This window comes from Cryptotermes secundus, unplaced genomic scaffold, assembly GCF_002891405.2.
Source record: "Cryptotermes secundus unplaced genomic scaffold, Csec_1.0 scaffold1599, whole genome shotgun sequence".
NCBI classification, from domain to species: Eukaryota; Metazoa; Arthropoda; class Insecta; order Blattodea; family Kalotermitidae; genus Cryptotermes; species Cryptotermes secundus.
In genome coordinates, this window is record NW_019718306.1 from 1924 (window position 1) to 23209 (window position 21286).

The window sequence follows — 21286 nt, forward strand, 5'->3', positions numbered from 1 at the left end:
ACAAAATTTCACACCCATACAGAAAAACAGGCACAATTATACTTTTGTATATTCTAATATTCATGTTTTCAGTCAGCAGATAAGAAGACAAAAGGTTCTGGACTGAATTGTAGGAAATATTAGTCGTAATCAATCTACTCTTTCTTTGTTCCTAAATAAAATTTTGGTTTGTTAATGTCATTCCCACATAATTGGACTGTGATACGTTTTTGAAGGATTTGTTATCTACCTTTGTATTACAATTTTGCCCTGCATTCTGGTGGCAAGACAGCAATATATAATTAGTTTTCTCTGCATTTATTTGTAGACCAACCTTCTTACTAGGGTCAGTTACAGTTTCTGTGTTGTTCTTTATGGTATCTATTCCTAATATGGCAACTTTATAAATTCTTACCTAGTACAATAACTTGGAAGGATCCTTCATCCAGACCAGAGCTGTTCCTTAACATCAGATGATACAGTCCACTATCAGACCTCTTTGCATTCACTGTGTGCACTATTGTGTGGTAACCAATTGAGGTCACTGTTGTCCTTTCATCTGTTTTGAGTGGCTTAGTTGCCACAGACCATATTACTTCTGGTGGAGGTTCACCAATAAAATCAATGTCAACATGGAAAATTTGTCCAGCTTTGATGCGAATATCATTCAGAGGTGTCTTGATCTTTGGGGGTACTGTAAAGAAGATGCCAATGTCATAATTAACCTAGTCATTGTCAAAGATAATTTTTCTTTAGAATATGCAGGAAGTACAGAAATACTTACAGTATCTTGCTTTAGCGGTCACAGTATCAGATGGTTCACTAGGTTCACTCTGGCCAGCTGAATTTGTGGCAATGACTCGAAACTCATATTCCTGGCCCTCTGTGAGGTCTGGTACAGTAGCCTGAATTTTAAATAGAATATCCTGTTAGTTTTAACACAGAGTAAGCATGGCAACAACAGACTTGACTATTTTGGACAGCAAAGTATAATCTACAAAGCACATAAATATGATAAAGTGTATACTGATATCTCCTATTATTTACAATTTGACACAATATGAAAACAGTACTGTTTATCCCATACTGAAATAAATAAGATGTTCTAGGTATCGCCATAACAAATATCAAATATGGAATTTAAATAAAAATATGATTCCTCTTGCTTAAGTCTTTAAAAGAGAAGAAAAATCACTTGCAAGATATCTCTTTCTCAATTACATTTAAGTGACCTGGACACTCACATAAAACTGAATATATCACTGCCATGAGAACTTTGAATCCCTTACTGTATCTACAATGTGCATTATATTTGATTATTTTATGATGCTAGAAACTGTGATTCTCTTCACTTAGTAATTGGCACCACCGAACTAACATAGATTTATAGCAACAGGCACAACTGAACTAAAGGGTGCAAGATGTAGAATGTCACATGCTATGTCAATGAATTATATGCAATTATGTTGTATCTTAAATGTGATGATTTCACATTTTTAACTTACACTGGTTTGCTTTGATGGAACATGTACTGCATTTGCCCAATAAGGACTTCCTTTTTCCTTCTTCTGAATAATGTATCCAGTAATCGGAGAGCCACCATCCGATTTAGGTGCAGGCCATTCTAAGTCTACATGGTCTTTATCCCAGTCCATGATAAGTGGTTTGCCAGGAGGATCTGGTTCATCTAACAAATGAAAGGTATTTGTCACAACAGGACACCTATATGTGCAGAATATTGTAGGTAGTGATTTATATAGAGATCTTTTCTGATTCTGAATTAAGAGCATTTTACTTTGTGTTAATTAAATTTGCAGTTTCAACCATTTAAGTTATGTCATCCTATTAACAACTGAGAAAGTATTTTCAAAATGCAATTTTTGCACACTATGATATTTTTAAAACATCCATGTTAAAAGGAATAATATCATGTGGGGCAAAAGTATTTTACTTAGTATGTGACTTCACATGTTCCTGTGCATACTTATGTGCCCATAAACAAAGATGATGCTGGATGACCTTGGGGACAGAAGAGGATATTTTCATTTGAAGGAGAAAGCTCTAGATCGCATCAAGTGGAGGAACTGTTTTGGAAGAGACTGTGGACCTGTCGTCTTGACAGATTACAGATGAATGATGAATGAATGAATGAATGTACTTGATCATCATACTACAATCTTTGCCTTATAAAGAACAAAATTAACAGAAGATAAAAGTATCCTTTTATTGGATTTGTGATTCTCACGACATTAATTACAAAGGGTAATATATTCTGGGATATGACATCATGTAGCATATAGCAAGTCCTCTGCCTGACTGCTTAGTTTTGAACTCTGAAGACAGAAGCAATATGTTGCTTTGAAAGATTAGTAAACTTCTACCAGACTACATGTTGCCACATCCAAGAAGATAGTATTATTCTCCTTTCATTAGTTACTTTTCTAAAAATAATATGCTACAAATAAATTAAAATTAAAGAACTGTACCCTCTATTTGCAGGTGTGTTAATAAATTTTAAATGTGAATATTCAATATTGTAAAGGATAACTATTGCCAAAAATATCAGAATGTATTATCCGAACCTTTGTAACATTAGAGTATTAGTCCATTTCTATCTATAGAAGAAAACATAATGTTTAACCATACACATGTTTAAGAGAACAGAATGTCTTTTAAGTGGACAAGTGAACAATGACTGTGTTTTAATCTGCTTAATTCTCAGCATCTTGAAAGTTAAACATACCAAATTCATTCTTGGCAATGATGCTCCTTTCTGTCTCAAGAGGGTCAGATTCTCCTATGCTGTTGACAGCCCTCACTCGGAAGAGATACTCCTTCCGATGTACTAGTCTCACCACATCATGAGACAGACCAGAAGACATGCCCGCATCTGACCATGTTCCTCTTGATACATCCATCTTTTCCACAATGTAATGTAGGATTGGACTTCCACCATCATCCAGTGGTACCTTCCATGTAAGGCGAGCACCCTCCTTTGTTATATTACTAACCAACAAAGGACCTTCAGGTGGAGATGGTCGATCTGAGAACATAAACTAACGCTATAACTGGCTATATTTAGATAATTTAGATATATAAAATAACTTAATTTATATATATTTGTAAGAGAAGAAATAGTATAACATTTCACTTGAATGCAATGGTTAATTACAATTCATAAAGCATTAGTGTTATGAAAATTTTTATTGTTACTAATTACATATCCTTTTGCAGTTACTTTTTCAATTTGATTGATTGATTGATTGATTTATTTAACATCCATAACTGTTACATTATGTACAATTGGACAAGTCAGTTTTATAAAAAAATATATGCATGCTGCTTATATGTATTAATATCCTTATTATCCACTTCTATGCTATACTCAGTGATCTACATTTACCTTATTTTTTTCAGATATTATTTCAAGCAAGTCTTATCATGGTTTCATATCTGATAAAAGATAAAATATTTAAACATTGGAGGAACATCAGTAGTGATAAACATCATTACAATATAAGCAATACATTTCTTTAATAATAAAATTAACTCTGCAGTAACTTATTTTTCAGGGTCCCATTCATGGATCTGGTTGACTACTTGTTTCTCCATAACATATTTTCCAGTAACCAACCACTTCCCCAACTTGGCTCACTTCTGTCACAAAGGTGGAGGACATATATTTCCAAACCATTTGTATCCATCTACCAGACTACATACTGTGACTCAGAAAACCAGAATATGATGCTCATGTCCATGTCTCATAATAGTACCTCATCGTGATAAACAGCTGTATAAATTAGTGATTATAACATTGATATGTACCATTTATCAAGAATATGAGTGTAGTCAATTTAAAAAACTGCATAACAGTTAAACTGAATTTAATATAAAATAGCATCCTGATTCCAAGAAGTGCATATACTCATACATGCATGTGTGAATGTGCATAAACACATTAACACAAATAACCAACTCACAAAATCATTTTTATCACTGTGATTATACTTTTCTTTATTCACGCTTATGGGTATCAGATCCATTGATTAAGAATTCATGTAGGTTTCAAAGAAACACTTACCCAGTACAGTAACATTGGCAGAAGCTGAGCACTGTCCTAATTCATTCTCTAGGGTGAGAGTATATCGCCCAGTATCATTACGAACTGAAAACAAAATCTCAAACACAGTCTGATTGGCAAATGTCTGAATGTCAGCTCGTACTCCAGGTTCCACAGGTTTGCCATTTACAGACCATTTTGCTTTTGGTCGTGGTGAAGCTTCTATTGGGATTGTGTAATTGATCTTCTGGCCTGCTTTTACCACCATATCTTGTAGCAATGTCTTGTCAAACCATGGTGCCTCTGAAAAATAAATGAAGCAAAGCTTTAATTAAACATCTATGTATCCACAGTCCATCAATAATGCAACAATTGTTTATTCACCATTTAACACTTAACACATGTTTCGGCCATAGATGGCCATCTTCAGGTGTCTTAGTGCATTCAAACAGTTACACTGCTCTGATGTTCACTAAAACTGTGCATTGCAGTCCACTTAAAATAACATAAAAATAATTAATTAAAATCTGTTAAAATTTTCTATTAAAACGTTTCATAAAATCCTATTCCACCTCATAAGGGGCGTCGTCCACTTGTTTAGAGCTATGTGATTATTCCAGAAGGTTTCTTCGGCAGCTTGTTTTTCTGTTCTTTAGCCCATTGTTTTGCTATGTCTGCAATCTGTAATATACCCCTTACTTGTGTTGTTCCTTCTGGTAGCGTGTGGTGTTGTCTTCACCAGTGCCAACAAGAATAGCAGTTGAAGACTGAATAGTGGAGTAAAGATGAAACACAAGAGATGACAGACTAGTTCGGTTGCATCTCATGGAAGACATTTCAGAGTGATTGAAATTCCAGTTGTAAGAAACTTATCCAATAAACGGCTTCATCTAATACAGAACCCATTAATTTCTTGTTGTGTTACCAGAATATCTGAGTCAGAGTGGGCGTCCATTGCTAGACAATGGCCCAGTATCCACGTTTCCTGCACAACAGAGGTGACATTTTCATGACAATGGCCAGGTAAATGTTTATTCTCACAGCAATGGAAGGAATGTTTTCACGACAATGGGGGGATTAACTGTTCCATTCAGTGTTCCATAGTAGGTAAGCTGAGCAGTTATGAAAGAGATCAGAATTGCACACAGAAGTGAGAGGGAAGTTCTGAAGTTAGAATTTAAGCCAAGAGTTCAGAATAGAAGTACGAGAGAACACAGAATGTGTGTGAACTGTTGTAATTGAGTGTAATTGTGATACTGACGTCTAATAAACACAACAATCAAATCTAAGAAACCACAATTATTTGTCACGGAAACCCAGACACGTGACAATTTGGTGTCAAAAAGTGGTTATGACCATAAACATGCCACAATATTATAAAAGTTATGGTTACTGTTACATTGCAATACGAAAATGTATTTTTTTTTCAGAAGAGTAGAACATTCATGTCTCAGGCCTTATGTACCATACATATTAAGTACTATATGATCTATTAATAACAATTTCAAATAATGTTACATGCAGCATGACTTATATCTGTAGTATCATGATTCATATGTACATAAGCAACCTATGATTACTGACATACAAAATGAAAAGACTATTATTCTCTGTTATATTTGTGACATGCAGCTGGAATTAAGGTGTTATATTGATTCATGTCTCATTCATGTCCTTTCTTATATTTGAAAGAAGTTTATAATATGACACGTCTAGACTAGGTCACTTGCTCCTGTAATTCAAATACTTACGGAATCTAGGTTTGGCAACGACTGATTTCGATGGTTCACTAGGTTCTCCTGGACCTCCTTTATTTACTGCAATCACACGGAATTCATACTCCTCACCTTCAACAAGATTTGGTACAGTTCCTTTGGTTTGATTTCCTGGAACCTCAGCTGCCTTTTCCCATGGACTGTTGGCAAGAATTTATGAATTTCTAATTACTATTTTGAATTCTAATTATCATTTTGTACAGTTTTCTTTTATTTTGGTACTGTATCAACAGAAAATATTATTAGGAGTTACTATAGGATTCTGACGATGGTGTATAACACACTGATATGTTGGGATTTTGGACTTTATCCATCGTCCTGGTTTTTAAGATAACAAATAAAAACATGACGTTTCGGAAACTGGATCTGTTTCCGAAACGTCGTGTTTTTATTTGTTATCTTAAAAACCAGGACGATGGATAAAGTCCAAAATCCCAACATATCAGAAAATATTATGTGACTTCAACTGAGAAATGAAGATGTGATGAGCAGTATTTTTGACATTGGCCATGTTCCATTTCTCCAAATCACAATATTTCTGAGACCAATTGTTTCTTTCACTAGGTTACAGGCTCAAAGTGAGAAATTCTATTCCATTGAGGCCTTTTGTAGGCCTATTTTCAAATCTCTTGGTCTGGTGTTTGAAACTAGCTCTACCAGTCACCTAGCAGAGTAGGATTCCTGTCATCTGACTAGGAACACTGAACCAGTTTCTGAATGTTGTGGTTTGGAAAATCAGCCAAAAGGATTACTAGAGACCATCAGCAGAAAACTTGACACTTGTGATTATGAGAGTAGACTAAGGAATGATGGAGAAGAAAAAGCCGTTGCACATTTTTTAGACATTATTTTCATGCTCTTCACAAAAGACAGAAATCTCTGAATAAGGACATTCGTCTATCACATCACTGACTTCACTGCACACTAAGGAGAATATTTCTATAAGTTAGTAAAAAAAGAAAGAAGTGTGCATATGAATTTCACCAAGTGTCCAGTAGAGTTTTTAGCATTTTATATATCTGTGACATCCTGGCTTCCAATCTCAGCCTGAAACCTGATACTGATTTTCTTCAGTTCCTGCATGCAAATGCTATCATAGTATTTTAAAACAGTCTGCAACTGTGTCCATTCATGTCATTTAAATTTATCATTATAATCATGCTTTCATTTGATGGAGTACAGTGAATGGTACCAAAACAGGGGTGAGGGCATTATATATATATTTAAGAGCAAGGCAACTCCCACACAAAAACTGAAAATTTGATTTGATATAAATTAAAAGGCATGACTGAGTGAATGAATTCATAAAATGATACATAAAAATAAATCTGATATATTAATTGTTTATAGAGATATGTTGTAAATAGTCATTACCCAAATCTAGTCCTCTTCTCAATAATGTACCCAGTTATAGGAGAACCTCCGTCTTTCTTGGGTGGAGTCCATTTCAAATCCACATGATCTTTGTCCCAGTCTGGAAGATGAATTATATTAAGTAGCAAAGTTACTTGAATAATAATGGTATGCACTATGGTTTAAGCTTTGCTGTCCACTAGAGATTGTGATGAAATGCATGTTTCGTTACCAGACAACTATACTTGTATTATGTATAAATCATGTGATAAAACTCTCATAAAGTGTAACTGTAACACAGCATGGCCAAGTATGATGAATACCTCTCTATAGAAACAAAATATATTTCAAATTGTGGACTTACCCTCAAGTTCTGGTGTTCCTGGTTTATCAGGCTTGTTGAAGGGATCCTTCGCTGTAACTGTTGACTGGCTCGTGAGAGGTAGGGATTCACCTTGCTTATTTACTGCTCTCACTCGGAAATTGTAGTCGTGACCCTCAATCAAGTGGTCCACTCTATTTAACATAAGAGAATGAGAAAGAAATTTTCAAAAACATGTACTACATAACAAGCACAGCATAAAATTAAAAACGTATGTTACTGTTCATAACTTGTACTCTTCTCCAAGTATAATTAGAGTGATCAAGTCGAGGAGGATGAGGTGGGCAGGTCATGTAGCACGAATGGGGGAGAGGAGGAATGTGTATAGGATATTGGTGGGAAAGCCAGAAGGAAGGAGACCACAGGGAAGACCAAGGCGTAGGTGGGTGGACAATATTAGAATGGATCTTAGAGAGATAGGATGGGATGGTATGGATTGGATAGAACTGGCTCAGGATAGGGATCAGTGGAGGGCTCTTGTGAACACGGTGATGAACCTTCGGGTTCCATAACATTTGGGGAAATTCTAGAGTAGCTGCAGAATTGGCGGCTCCTCAAGAAGGGCTCAGCTCCATGAGTAAGTAAGTAAGTAAGTAAGTAAGTAAGTAAGTAAGTAAGCATGTTACTGCATAGATAGTGCTTACATTGAGAATAAATATCACTTGTGTAATTGTAAAAAGCAGCCAATCTCAATTACTAAGTTTGGCAATATTGCAAGCTTGGTTTAAGACTGCTTGTGATCATACCGTATAGAGGTGTTAGTGGCATCACCAACAGGAACCCATCGCATGTTTTCTGTGTCCAATTTCTCCACAGAATAGTGAGTAATTTCAGAACCTCCATCATCTTTAGGTGGACGCCAATGAAGGGTACAAGAAGACTTTGTAACATTCTCTGGTTTCAGTGGGCCTTCAGGAGGCTGTGGAACATCTGTAATACAGAAAATTAAATCTGTATTCAAACCCATAAAATTCACTTAATTAGATCTAGTTAATCTGATCCAGAAAACTGCAGTGTGAAAGAAATGGACATTAGTTCAAGAAGATGATCTCACTGCTGATAAGCCACTGTGGAGGCCTATGTTCAATCCCAGCATATAAATTAAATATGTTAAAAGATAGGCTGACAGTCCTTTTCTCACCTAACACAGTAACATTGACTGTTGCAGAGTCAACACCATTGATGTTCTTGGCAGTGAGTGTGTAGGTTCCACTGTCACTTCTTTTGGCATCTATCACTCGAAGTTTGGTGCTGTAGTTCTCATTCACAACTTTAATACGATCTGTATTAAGGACAAAATTTCCCTTCAGCGTCCATTCCTTTGATGGCGGTGGCTCACCAATTACAGGTACATCAAAGTCAAAGTTCTGGCCAGCCCTGATCTTCACATCAATAAGGGCATTACGATCAATTCTAGGAGCCACTGTAATGGGAAAAATTCATCATTGCTTGTTCTAAGTAGATGAATTTATGATGAATGACTTCCTGGAAATAAAGAAAGCACACTCACGGTTTTTGGGACGAGCAATATGTGGCTTTGTGGCATCACTTGGTTCACCTGGTCCAGCCTTATTCACAGCTCGAACTCTGAACTCATATTGATTACCTTCAATTAGGTCAGGAACTTTTCCAGTAGTTACATCACCTTTAACCTCAGCACATTTTTCCCAATTTGGACTGAAAGAAACACAGCTATTTTATCTATTGCTTACAATCACAGTGAATGAGATGTAATTATAAAGAATATTTGAAATATCACACATTTCTGGAACATACTATTAATTACAATACTTATTATTAAAATGTCATAAGAGGCTGCAAATTCACACCTCATTTGCAATATAATTTCAAGAGAGACATGGAGTCCAAAGCAGATGTAAAGAAATAAGTATCAGTAATTAGTAGTCACATACTATTTAATGAAATTAAAAGTCTGGCATTTTTTGAAGGAAGAATCCTTATAAAATAAGCATTTGTCAGATTTATACTTGCAGCTACAAGTAAAATTAAGTGTATTCATTCAAAATTCCATAACATATTGCAACGATTTTGTTTTAAAATTATAAAATTATATTTGTGGAAATATATATATATATATTAAACTTAAATTACTGACTGTTATTTTAGTGAAGTTCTCTGAGCTAGTGGAGAATAGTGAAGGAGATAAAACTATATGCCTGACCTTGGATAAATTTACTATCTAATTTTGATAACTATCACTAATCAGTGGTATTTTCAGTGCACAAAATAATATTCATAGGCAATATTAATGAATTTAGGTTGATGATATAAAAATCACCATTACATTACAACTCCACATATTTTTAAAAGAAGCAGGAATTGCACTGTCAACAATTCTTTTCCATAATTAATATTCAACAGTGATCATTAACAATCCAAACATTTCAGTGTTAAATAACAACCCTTATAGAGTGATTGAAAAATGTTTCACCAAACTCTGAGATATTGTTTCACACACTGATGCAACTAAACAATTCTGTATGAACATGAGTCTGAAACAGCCATATTTTGTACCTATGTCCTTTTAAATTTTAGAATGTTCAAGGACAATAGCCTGTTGAGGAATTTATGCTTTCGAATAACCCAAATTGTATGTAATGTATGGATTTTATTGACACTTCACTACTTTTGTGAACCTTTTACTACTATTGTGACTTTGTTTTCATTGGTAACATTTTTTGCAATAGTTTGATTTGTTCGTGTATATGTATTGTATGATTTTTTGACTAATTCCATATCCTATGGTCTTTCCGACTAACATAAGGATCTATGGAATGCTATATATATATGTATGTACGTATATGTATATATAGCATATATGCTGTTTTATGATTGTTTACAAATGTACTGTCTCATCCATGTACACGGGTTCATGAGTTGGTCTGTGTCCTGTACCATGTGAAAGCAGTGGTGGATTAGTGTGTGTCTTCTACTGTGCATAGGCAGTCACCAGAGACTGTTTTACATTTTATGAGTGGATCAATGTGATGACAAAATTGTGTTGTTCAGATGAAAATGGAAATATTTACACAAATTCAGGAATGACAGATACGCATTTCATACATATCTTGGTAGACGGCAACATAAAAGAAACTTGTCATCTTCATCATGAATGGCTGCCTGGCCTCAAGATTCCAGGAAGGAGGAGATACAGCAGGATTCATCAGCATGCCAGGGACATTGCAGCATCTGTATTGCACTGAATGGGCTGAGGGAGGCCACGATCAGTGACTACTCCTGATCTTGAGGAATGGGTGTTTCACAGATACAGATACACCACATGGAAGAGGAACCTAGGACTAGTGCGGCCATGGAGAAAGTCTCTCAGAACACAGTTGTGAGAATGGTGTATGAACAATTACTGGTTTCTTACCATTTTCAGGAGATTCAAAGCCTTAACCCTTCTGACTGTCCTAGGAGAGCTGTGGTCAGTTAATGACCTCTTCAAAAATGTGCAATCAATGGACACCTGACATTTTGTTCACCAATGAAACAGGATTTACAAGAGATGGCATTACCAATTTCAATACTACTTGTATGTGGGAAGATGACCCCCCCCCCAAAAAAAAAACTATTCTGCAGTCACCAACACTGATTTTTGATTAATTTGTGGGCAAATACTACAGGGGACTTTGTTAATGTTGGGATATTTGAAAGGTTTAGTTTATGCCACTGCTGCTCATGAAGTAGCAGAGATGCAGCAGCATGTGAAGTATGCAATGACTTTTGAATGTGTATGACAATCCATGTGGCACTGTACTAAGCTCTGCATGAAGATGGGCAGGCAGCATACTGAACGCTCACTACTCTGACAGCTTCAAAATAACTAAGGTGTGCTATAGAGGCTGTTGCCTTAGAATATTTTAAAATTCAAAAGGGCAGTACACTCAACTCTCGATTATCTGGGGGCGGATTAACCACTTTGCGGCTTAACCGGGGGTACCGGGGTATTTTTGAGGCTTATATGTTGTTTAATATTCATTCACTTTTGTCTCACATGGTGAGTTGTAACACTATTTTCGCACTAGTGTGAATCAAGCTCTGCATTATTTGGTCCCGTTATGCTAACACAATGTTCTAGGGTAGGGGTGAAAGAATGCAAGGATTTGTGGAAAGTTTCAAGGACAGATACACCACCCCAGTTAGCCTCTTTGTATCGATCTTCAAGTGCGTTAGCAAAATGTCAGGGTGTAAAAGGAAGCATGTTGTGTTAAGTATTCAACAGAAACTCGTATGAGCCGGGCTTCGAAATGTTAAGCAGTGACAAAATTGTAAGTTCAGTCGGGGTCCAGCCAGAAGAGCGGGAAGAAAGTGAGAATGAGGAAGAGGTGGACAGTGCTGCTAGTAAGAAAATATCACAAGGTGCTGCTCTTATCATTTGGAATCCTTATTAGACTATCTCGAGAGTGAAGAGAACAGTTTATTAAGTGACAAGCTAATATTACGTAGGCTTCGTACGGATATCCATAAAAAGGAAAATTCCAAGAAAAAGCAAATGACAATATTAATTCTTTTAAGTGTTAAGTGTGAATATTCGTAAAAAGTGTTGGATGTTGTTGAACACTGTGATTGAAATAACTAATTCATACTTCAGTGTAATGTAAAAAAGTATTAAATAGGCCATGAGATGACATAAAAATGAGGTTGAATAAATTTAAATACAGGTAGGCCTATATTATTATGAAGGTACAGTATTACAGTACTACTTTTAATAAAATTTGTCTTAACTGGGTTTTTGATTAATCGTGATTTCCATCCCCACCATTATCCCAGATAATCGAGAGTTGAGTGTAGTTGTAAAATGTGACCATTTGAGATGCATGTTTATATAGAATTTTCCATTGCTTTTGTGTGTGTAAATCGTACACCAAAGTTTGGCACAAAATTTTTTGTTCACTCTGTATAGAACACTTATAAGTAAAATGTACATGCCATAAGATATTTCTAAAGCAGAAGAAAGAACAAGTAAAAACAAACCTGAATTTATCTTTCTTCTCAATAACATAGCCTGTGATTGGTGATCCTCCATCCTCACTTGGTCTTGCCCACTCTAGTTCCACAAAATCTTTATCATAATTCTTGATTTCTGGGGTACCAGGCTTACTTGGCTGATCTGTAAAATATAATAAACTGAAGTAATGCCTTGGATCAAAGTCTTTTTTGAGAAACCCTTAGCTAGTCAATAAATTCCAGATCTTTTATGGAACACAAAGGTTCATTCATTATCATGTTCGCAAGAGCCTTCCTCTGGTACCTATCCTGCATTAGTGAAATATACTGTCACATGTTTCTGTGACTAGAGATGGGGTTCAGATTGGTAATTGGTTTATTGGATCTGCATTAGTTGTAACTACATTTAATTATTATGTTATTGTGGGTTTACACAATTATAATAACTACATGGTAATCTTCTCAGTCTATATGCAGTAATCTTCACATATTTACATCACAGAAACTATACAAGTCTCTCCAAATCACACACTCCAAATATCACTGTAGTACCACACACACAAAGTCTTCTATTTCACACATAAAATCTTCACAGCCCAACCTCTTGTTCTCTTCTGTGCTCCTGGTTTCAGTTCACTCTGCCAACTTACGAGTGGACTTCTACAAGGGTTGGAAATTTAATAGTGGCAACACTGCTGTAGAGATGCCGTGCAACGGAACCAAATAATGCCGCTTATACCACATGTTAGTTACATATCTACCTTACCTCAGAGCAAATGGACTCTCCCTTCCCACATCACGTGCATGCGCAGTGACAAGAAGAACAGAGCCTCGTGTTAGCTGGTGGTCTAATGTAGTGTTGTCAAGATGTTTTCGAAACAGGAACCACGGAGTTGGATCAAGATTGAATGTGCCAGAGGCCGTACAGCATGAGTGTCATCAAGGTCTTCAAGAGGCTTGAGGGGGAATCTGCATTGCCTTACAGAACAGTGGCAAGGTGGGTAAAAGCCTTCAATGACGGATGCCAAAATGTGGCAGCCGTGCATCGGGCCAGGTGGTCCTAGTGTCAGTGAAGAAGAAGTGTATGCTCTTCCTGCGTTACCGGAGAGTGATCAACACCATATGATTCATGAGCTGGTCTGAGAGACAGGATTGGAGCATACGACTGTGCTTCACATTCTGAAGGAATGCCTGGGCATGAGAAAAATTGCATCATGATGGGTTCCGCATGATTTGATGGAGATGCAGAAATGGCTATGCTACAACACTGATTTGTTCGATCAATGGGGCTGGAAAGTGCTGTACCATCCACCATACTCCCCAGACTTAAGCCCTTGTGACTTCAACTTCATTCCTAAGATGAAGGAACCACTTTGTGGCATTCACTTCAGAACTGTTCCAGATATTCTTCAGGCAGTAGACCGCTCAATTCAAACTATCAACACAACAGGCGCTGCTAAAGGTATCCTACAACTTCCACATCGCTGGCAACAGTTTGTGCATAATGCTGGTGACTACACTGAAGGACAGTAAAACTTTGAAACATGCATCTATTTTGTATCAGTTGTAAATAAATAGTTGCCACTAGTAAAGTTCCAACCCTCGTAGTTCAAATTTGCTCTCTCGCATGCTTCTGCCACTACTGTTTCTCTCTCTGATGATCTCACAGCTCTGTCACTCACTTATATAGCCAAGGGACTGACATCAACCAACAGTAAACACATATCACTTGACCCAAACCCACTGTTGTTGTGGGATGTCACCACATATGTGCAGCTGATGACACACAGGAAACACATGTCACATGACAGCCACCTACTGTTGATGTGTGACATCACCAATCGTACACCAAATGCTGGACTCAAGAAAACGGCTTGCTCTACTGTTGCAGGCGCGTATCCTGTTTAAAGAGCTGCTGCCTGGCAATGCATTGATCAAATACGCCACAATACATACAAGTTTTAACTGTAAAACACTGAATGCTTATGTGTAATCTAAAAGAATGAAATTCTGTTTTGGATAGGATACATTTTAAACAGTAAACTGAAGATTTGAAACAAATCAGAACACTTACACATAATATAATATTCAACAGATACATTCTTTTCTCTCTCTGTACAACTTGGAAGAAAGTATGTTAGTCTGCAGACGGTCATAAAACTGAATTGATGATCTTTTATAATATACTGTAACGCAAAACACATTAGATAAAGAAAGTTTTTATTCTTTCCTAACTTTGCTTTCTAGACTCAATAAGTCTACACACAAAATACTTGGGNAAATGACATGCAAAGTCATTTAATTAGAAACTATAACTCATTAAAATTCCTGAAAAAAAAAAAAGGTAAATACCTGACAATTTGATGCAGAGTGTGTCTCAAAAGGAAAACTAAATGGGGAACAAGATTTCTGCATCCTTTGCATGGGATTCCTATGCATCCTGAAGGCTGATACACATCATATTACACCCTCAAGATCTATTAAATATAAAGCAAAATTTTATTTTCTTCCTCTCTGACAGCTACGCTTTTTTTCTGAGCTAGTACTAATCCCCTACCCTGCACTTAAATCCATGGAATTTGAAGTGAGGTTACAAACTTAGAATCCCAGCAGTGAATGTGTTTCATTTTAATATTAGTCTCCAGTCAATGCCTAAGTTATCACAAGTTGTCTCTTCCACTTAGGTTTCTGGCAGATTTTTTGTATGCACTTGTAATCTACTCTGCATGTGCTACATGACCTGCCCATATCATCCTCCTTGGCTTGATCATCCTAATAATAATATATGGTGATGCCTATAAATTATGAAGCTCCTCATTAAGCATTTTTCTCCAACCTTCTGTTATTTCATTCCCCTTAGATCCAAATATTCTCCTCAGTACTCTGGAGGCAAATACCCTCAATCTATGTCCTTTCTTAGTATGAGGGACTAAGTTTCAGACCTAAATAAAAAGGTAGGTATAATTATAGTTCTTTATGTCATAATCTTTACTTTTCTAGACAAGGGATGGGCAGACAAGATATTCTGAACTGAGTACTGGCAAGCATTTCCTGAACAAAAAATTGTTCATAATTTATTCAGGAGAGTAATTCTGATTTTTTACATCTTTTCAAAATATTTAATTTAATTCTAGGGTATTATTTATATTAAAATTAATATTTAATGTTTGAAAACTGGAAATACCAATGATGAGAGAAATGTGCTTATTTAAAACTACTGCAAAACTATTAACACGTGGAGCAGAAACATGGTCATGGATAAAAGCAAATAGCGGCTCAGATGAGATTTTTAAGAAGTATAAATGGAAAAATTAGAAGAAAAAAACATAAAAAATTCAGAGAATTAATCTGAAATGCATTGGAAGGTAAGTTAATAAATAATGGAATAAAATGATAATGGCATGTTCTACAAATAAATGAAGAGAGAACCCCACAGAATGGTTTCAACATGAATATACAAGGAAGGTTCTAATAAAGATGGGAAGAAGTGGTCAGGAAGTCACATGGAAGAAGGAATGTAGGAGGAAAATGGGCAAAGCTTTGAGAAGAGGCTTGGTTGTTAGACAACAAATATTAGAGTGGAAATGTATGAGAAAAGGAAGAATTAATAACTACCACCACAACTACACCACTATTGCTGCTGCTACTGCTACAAGTGCTATCACAACTACTACCACTAGTATTAAAACTACAACTACTACCACTAATAGTACAACTACAACAACAACTACTACCACCACCACCATTTTCATCATTGTCATCATACTTTTTGTTCATGATTTTACTAATCATTAGTTCCTAGTCATGTCTTACCAAATGGATTTTTAGCTTCAATAGCTTGGCTCGTTGTAAGAGGTTCAGATTTTCCTTGCTTGTTCACTGCCCTTACTCTGAACTTGTATTTATGCCCTGGTTGAAGACCATCAACTTCTAGGCTTGTGACTGGACCATCAGTTTCACCTGCAGGTACCCAGCGGCCTGAAATGAATGCAATGGTGCACATATAAATGACACAGCCTGTAGACAATATATACATAGTATTTCTCTCACACATCAACAATTATTTTATCATTATTTAATGGTTTTGAGTTTTACTATTAAATAATACTGTTCTGAGATTCTGGGGATTGGCTACAAATATTTCATGCTTGAAGTGACAAGTTTAAACTATTTACATGAATTAATGCCTTATAAAACTTAATGGTTTTATATGTAATGATTTGTATAACCTCAATCTCATGACTGAAATGTTACCTGAAGCTTCATCCATCTTCTCCACAACATATTTCTCAACTGGTTGCCCACCATCATCTGCTGGTGGGTTCCAGTTAAGCTTACAACCTTCAGCATGTACATTAGACACTTTGAGTGGTCCTCCAGGTGGACTTGGTTTATCTGACAAGTAAGTAGAAAGTTAGTACTTCTACACATTTCTAGTAGTGTCATTTGCAATAAAGATGTATTAGATCTTTACTATGAATTATTTGTTTGAATGAAACAAGACATATGTAAAATTCTCCCTACCTGTTAATGTAATAACTCCAAAGATTTCACAGTGTCAAATCTTAATTCATATACTGATCTATTTGCCATGTATCAGCTTCCTTAGATAGATCCCACTGGGGTTTAATGCATATAAGGTGATAAATAACAAGTTTTGAATACAACAGGCCTATATTTAACGAATCCCTAAGTTCATGATTTAACAGCAAAGAATGAAAAAAGGAATTAAACTGCTGAGAACCACAGGGACAGACAACATCTGCTAAACAAGGAATGCTTCTCATTAAATTTCTATGGAAAAGAAGTCTCCTCTGTAACAATCTCTCCTTGCCAAGCTCTTATGATAAACCACATTAACTTTTCATCATGCTATATTCTTACATGAATAATCCTTTACTTTATGATGATAGTAATATTTTATGTGATAACTTACCTAATATTATAACATCCACTTCAGCAATATCTTTTCCATTGATATTCTCCGCTGTAATAGTATATCTTCCTGACTCTGCTCGAGTCGCCGAACGGACATTCAGTTTTGTATTGTACTCTGAATGGTGTACTTTGATTCTCTCTGTTGATTTTACTTCTTTTCCACGTATGAGCCACTTAGTTTCTGGAGGGGGCTCACCAGACACTTTGACATCAAATCCAAAGTTCTGTCCTGCTTTTATTCGTACTTCAATAAGGTTTGTGCGGTCAATCTTCGGTGCCAGGTTACGTGGTTTAGCTATAATTGTGGGCGTAGCATCACTAGGTTCTCCGGGCCCTGCTGCATTCACAGCTCGGACTCTGAATTCATAAGGCTGGCCTTCAATAAGATCAGGAACAGTAGCTGTGGTCTGATTAGCAGGAACTTCAAGGGCTTTCTCCCACTGACCATACTTATCTTTCTTTTCAACAATATAACCAGTAATAGGAGAACCGCCATCTTCCTTTGGTGGCGTCCATTTAAGATCAACATGATCTTTATCCCAGTCAGTAGCTTTAAGGTTTCCAGGCTTTCCAGGCTCATCTAGAAGCAAATAAAATACACAGATTGTGCAATGTACATTTTGTTTTCTATGAGCAAACCTACTTATCTTACAATTTTCTTACCAAATGGATTCTTGGCAATGATAGTTTGATCAGCTTCAAGCGGTTCTGATTCTCCTTCCGAATTCACAGCAGCAACTCTGAATTTGTATTCCTTCCCTGGAGTCAGGCCAGTAACTTCCATGTCTGGGAAAAATAAAGTATTTCATTAGAAAGTTATAAATCATAGATTTACTGCCTATAACAATTACTCATCTAGAATGTCATAGAAATTCAAACATATATCCAGGTGCTTAAATTTTTATGATTGTATTTTAACAAATGATTTCTAAGTATGCATCATCATTTACTTGGTTCTGTTGCACGACCACAAGGAACCCAACATCCACTCTCAGGATCCATTTTCTCCACTTGGTAATACTCAATTGGAGTCCCTCCATCATCCTTCGGACGCTTCCATTTGAGTTTACATCCTTCTTTGTGTACATCTGTCACCTAAAATACCAAATACAACATATAACATCTGACATCAGTAAAACACAAGAAAACTATTATTTTTAATATGAGCTCATATTTGAAATGATCAAAATCATTGCCAATATCCTGGTTTTAGATACAGATATATTCATAATAATTCTATTCCTCAGGTTTCGCAGCTGGAGCCTATTATGTGGCTTTGGCTTTTGGGACTAGATCATGTAAAATGTTGAAATTTTGCCAAAATGCTGGAAAACATTCAACATTATCTATTCCTGAAAGCTGAAGCCACAGATGGTGATAATAAATTAAGTAAATAACAGTTGTTGAGAAATCTGCTTCTTTTACTGGTTTTGGCAGAAAGGATTAATGTAATTTGTTCCACTGATTCTTTATCCACAAGAGTTGGTGTCACAATGATTATTCTAAGGATTATTGTTTACACCATGTTCCCTGTCTACCAAACTACATGATAACACATCCCACAAGACTGTAGTCTTAATATTCAGTACCATAAGAATCTCAAATCTCACATAGTATTCTTAGGTATGATTTATAAATTTCTTGAATGGAACAGGAAATAACCCATTTAACATGCATTACACTTAGCTCTCTTTATTGATTTCAGATGTCCTGCACAGAAGAAACACTACTGACATATACTTGACATTTTTCGTTCAATTCATGTGCAAAAATGTACCTGAAGAGGACCCTCTGGGGAAGTAGGTTTGTCGGTGACAACAACGTTCACAGTGACAGTGTCCTTTCCAGAACTGTTAGAAGCTGTGACAGTGTATTCACCAGAGTCTCCACGTTGTACTGGACGAATCACTAGTTTTGTGTTATAGTCAACATTGTCTACTTGCACAGTCTTTGAAGATCTAAATAAAATATTCATATTAAATTTGTTAAAGGTATGCACTACTGTAGATATGTGAAAACTAATATTTTATAAATCTGGAATTTTATGTATGGAAAAAGAACAACATAGCGCCATAGCTCAAGTGGTTAGTCGCTGGCTTCCCACTGTGGCGGCCCGGGTTCGATCCTGGGCCTGGTCATGTGGGATTTGTGGTGGACAAAGTGGCGCTGGGGCAGGTTTTCTCCAAGTATTTCAGTTTCCCCTGCCAATCTTCATTCCACCAATTGCTCCACAATCACCCTCACCTATCATCTGGGGCTGGTACAATAGGCCAGAAGTGGCTGCAATACAAGGGACTTAGTCCCACCCCACTAGCAATAAAAAAAAATATTAGATAAAATGTACTACAAGTACTACAACTAATTAAAAGAGATTTCTCAATTATAATGTTGCATTTGTTAGCTCATGTCAAAATTACAGGAAAGTTTTATTAATTTATGTTAAAAATTATATCATATGAATAATATTTAAAATAAAAACATGGACTTGTAGCTGAGATTAATCTAATTGCAGCAAATTAATTTCTGAAAGTTGATATTTCTGCTGTTATAGGAAATATGGTGTACTCTCAGTTATTCATATGTACCTAAGTGGCAGAGCTCCATATCTCCATTCCACTGTTGGTGGAGGTTCTCCAATAATATTAGCATCAAACTTGAGTGTAGATCCAGCAGAAAGGGTAACATCACGGAGATTGCGCCTGTCAATTCTTGGAGCAACTGAAACAAATTTAAATATTTCATGTAGTCCAGGAAGTATTCGAAGCACACTTTCATGGCCCATATACTAACTACATATATAAGAGAAGTGTATGAGGTACAAATTTATTTATGACCATCGTTATCTCAAATTATGAAATATGATAATTGTCTTACGGAATCGTGGCTTTGCAACAAAGTTTTTGCTTGCTTCTCCAGGCTCACTCTGACCAGCTTTGTTAACAGCTATCACTCGGAACTGATATTCATTGCCTTCAATTAAGCCATGGACAACTGCCTGTGGAGTAGCCACATCTGTCTCCAGTGCCTTTTCCCACATCACACTGAAACAAAGATGTTAATAAAACATTCAAGCTTGATTTAAAGACATTTATACATTTTAATATTTTCCCAGTTTCTTTTATGCTATACACATTTCACTGCATGCTGTATTTTCAGATACAGAGCTTTTCAATTGAATATAATGTTTAACTCCCACATTAAATGACACCAGCATCCTGCGCAGCTTTGATCTTCTTTATGCAAATATGTGGCTCGACTTCATTTTCACTCAGGGTCACAATGAACATGAGATAGCATAGAGATATAATTCACCATCTTGCCAATAGATATCAGGAATGGTTTAATTACTCTTATAACTACCTATAACAGGAGATATTAGGAAAAGCTGCAGGAATTAGTGTCACAAAAGGCTTCAAAAATGATTTAAATGTGTTGACTTTAGAGGGACATAACACTGAAAGTACTCTCAAGGTAGATAGGAAATAACATGGATGCAGGCATGAATGATATGAAGAAAATATCCTAGCATTGGTCTGGAGAGACAAAAAGGTCATGAATAAAAGTCTGAAGTGTATCCACTACAACAATTTGCTATATTTCATAAATGATCTAAATTAGAAATTCACAATATTCAATTGCCTGTAGGAGTGAAGGAGTAGGAATTAGAATATGCAGCCTTATTTGTAAAGCTTCAATCATTTTAAGGCACTTTTTTGTTTACAGCAAATTTCCATGGTGATAACAAATAATGCCACATACATGTGCACAAATACGGGAAGATTCCTTACAGTATGATCTGAAGTATGGCTCTTCCACTGTGTGTTATTT

The 21286-nt window shown here is 36.1% G+C and overlaps 1 protein-coding gene across 1 annotated transcript in view; it reads right to left on the minus strand.

Moving 5' to 3' along the window:
• Window positions 1-394: 394 nt before the first annotated feature.
• LOC111861309 (twitchin) overlaps window positions 395-21286 on the minus strand; it is a gene marked incomplete at both ends in the record, with an annotated part of 109968 nt that continues 89076 nt past the window's right edge. Inside the window, 20 exon segments of the mRNA XM_033750327.1 lie at window positions 395-673; window positions 764-884; window positions 1485-1666; window positions 2723-3022; window positions 4061-4342; window positions 5791-5954; window positions 7189-7288; window positions 7532-7683; window positions 8296-8479; window positions 8691-8972; window positions 9060-9226; window positions 12548-12683; window positions 16334-16498; window positions 16775-16915; window positions 17457-18038; window positions 18122-18244; window positions 18409-18553; window positions 19236-19416; window positions 20044-20176; window positions 20333-20499. Of these exon segments, the coding sequence (XP_033606218.1) occupies window positions 395-673; window positions 764-884; window positions 1485-1666; window positions 2723-3022; window positions 4061-4342; window positions 5791-5954; window positions 7189-7288; window positions 7532-7683; window positions 8296-8479; window positions 8691-8972; window positions 9060-9226; window positions 12548-12683; window positions 16334-16498; window positions 16775-16915; window positions 17457-18038; window positions 18122-18244; window positions 18409-18553; window positions 19236-19416; window positions 20044-20176; window positions 20333-20499 (3986 nt within the window).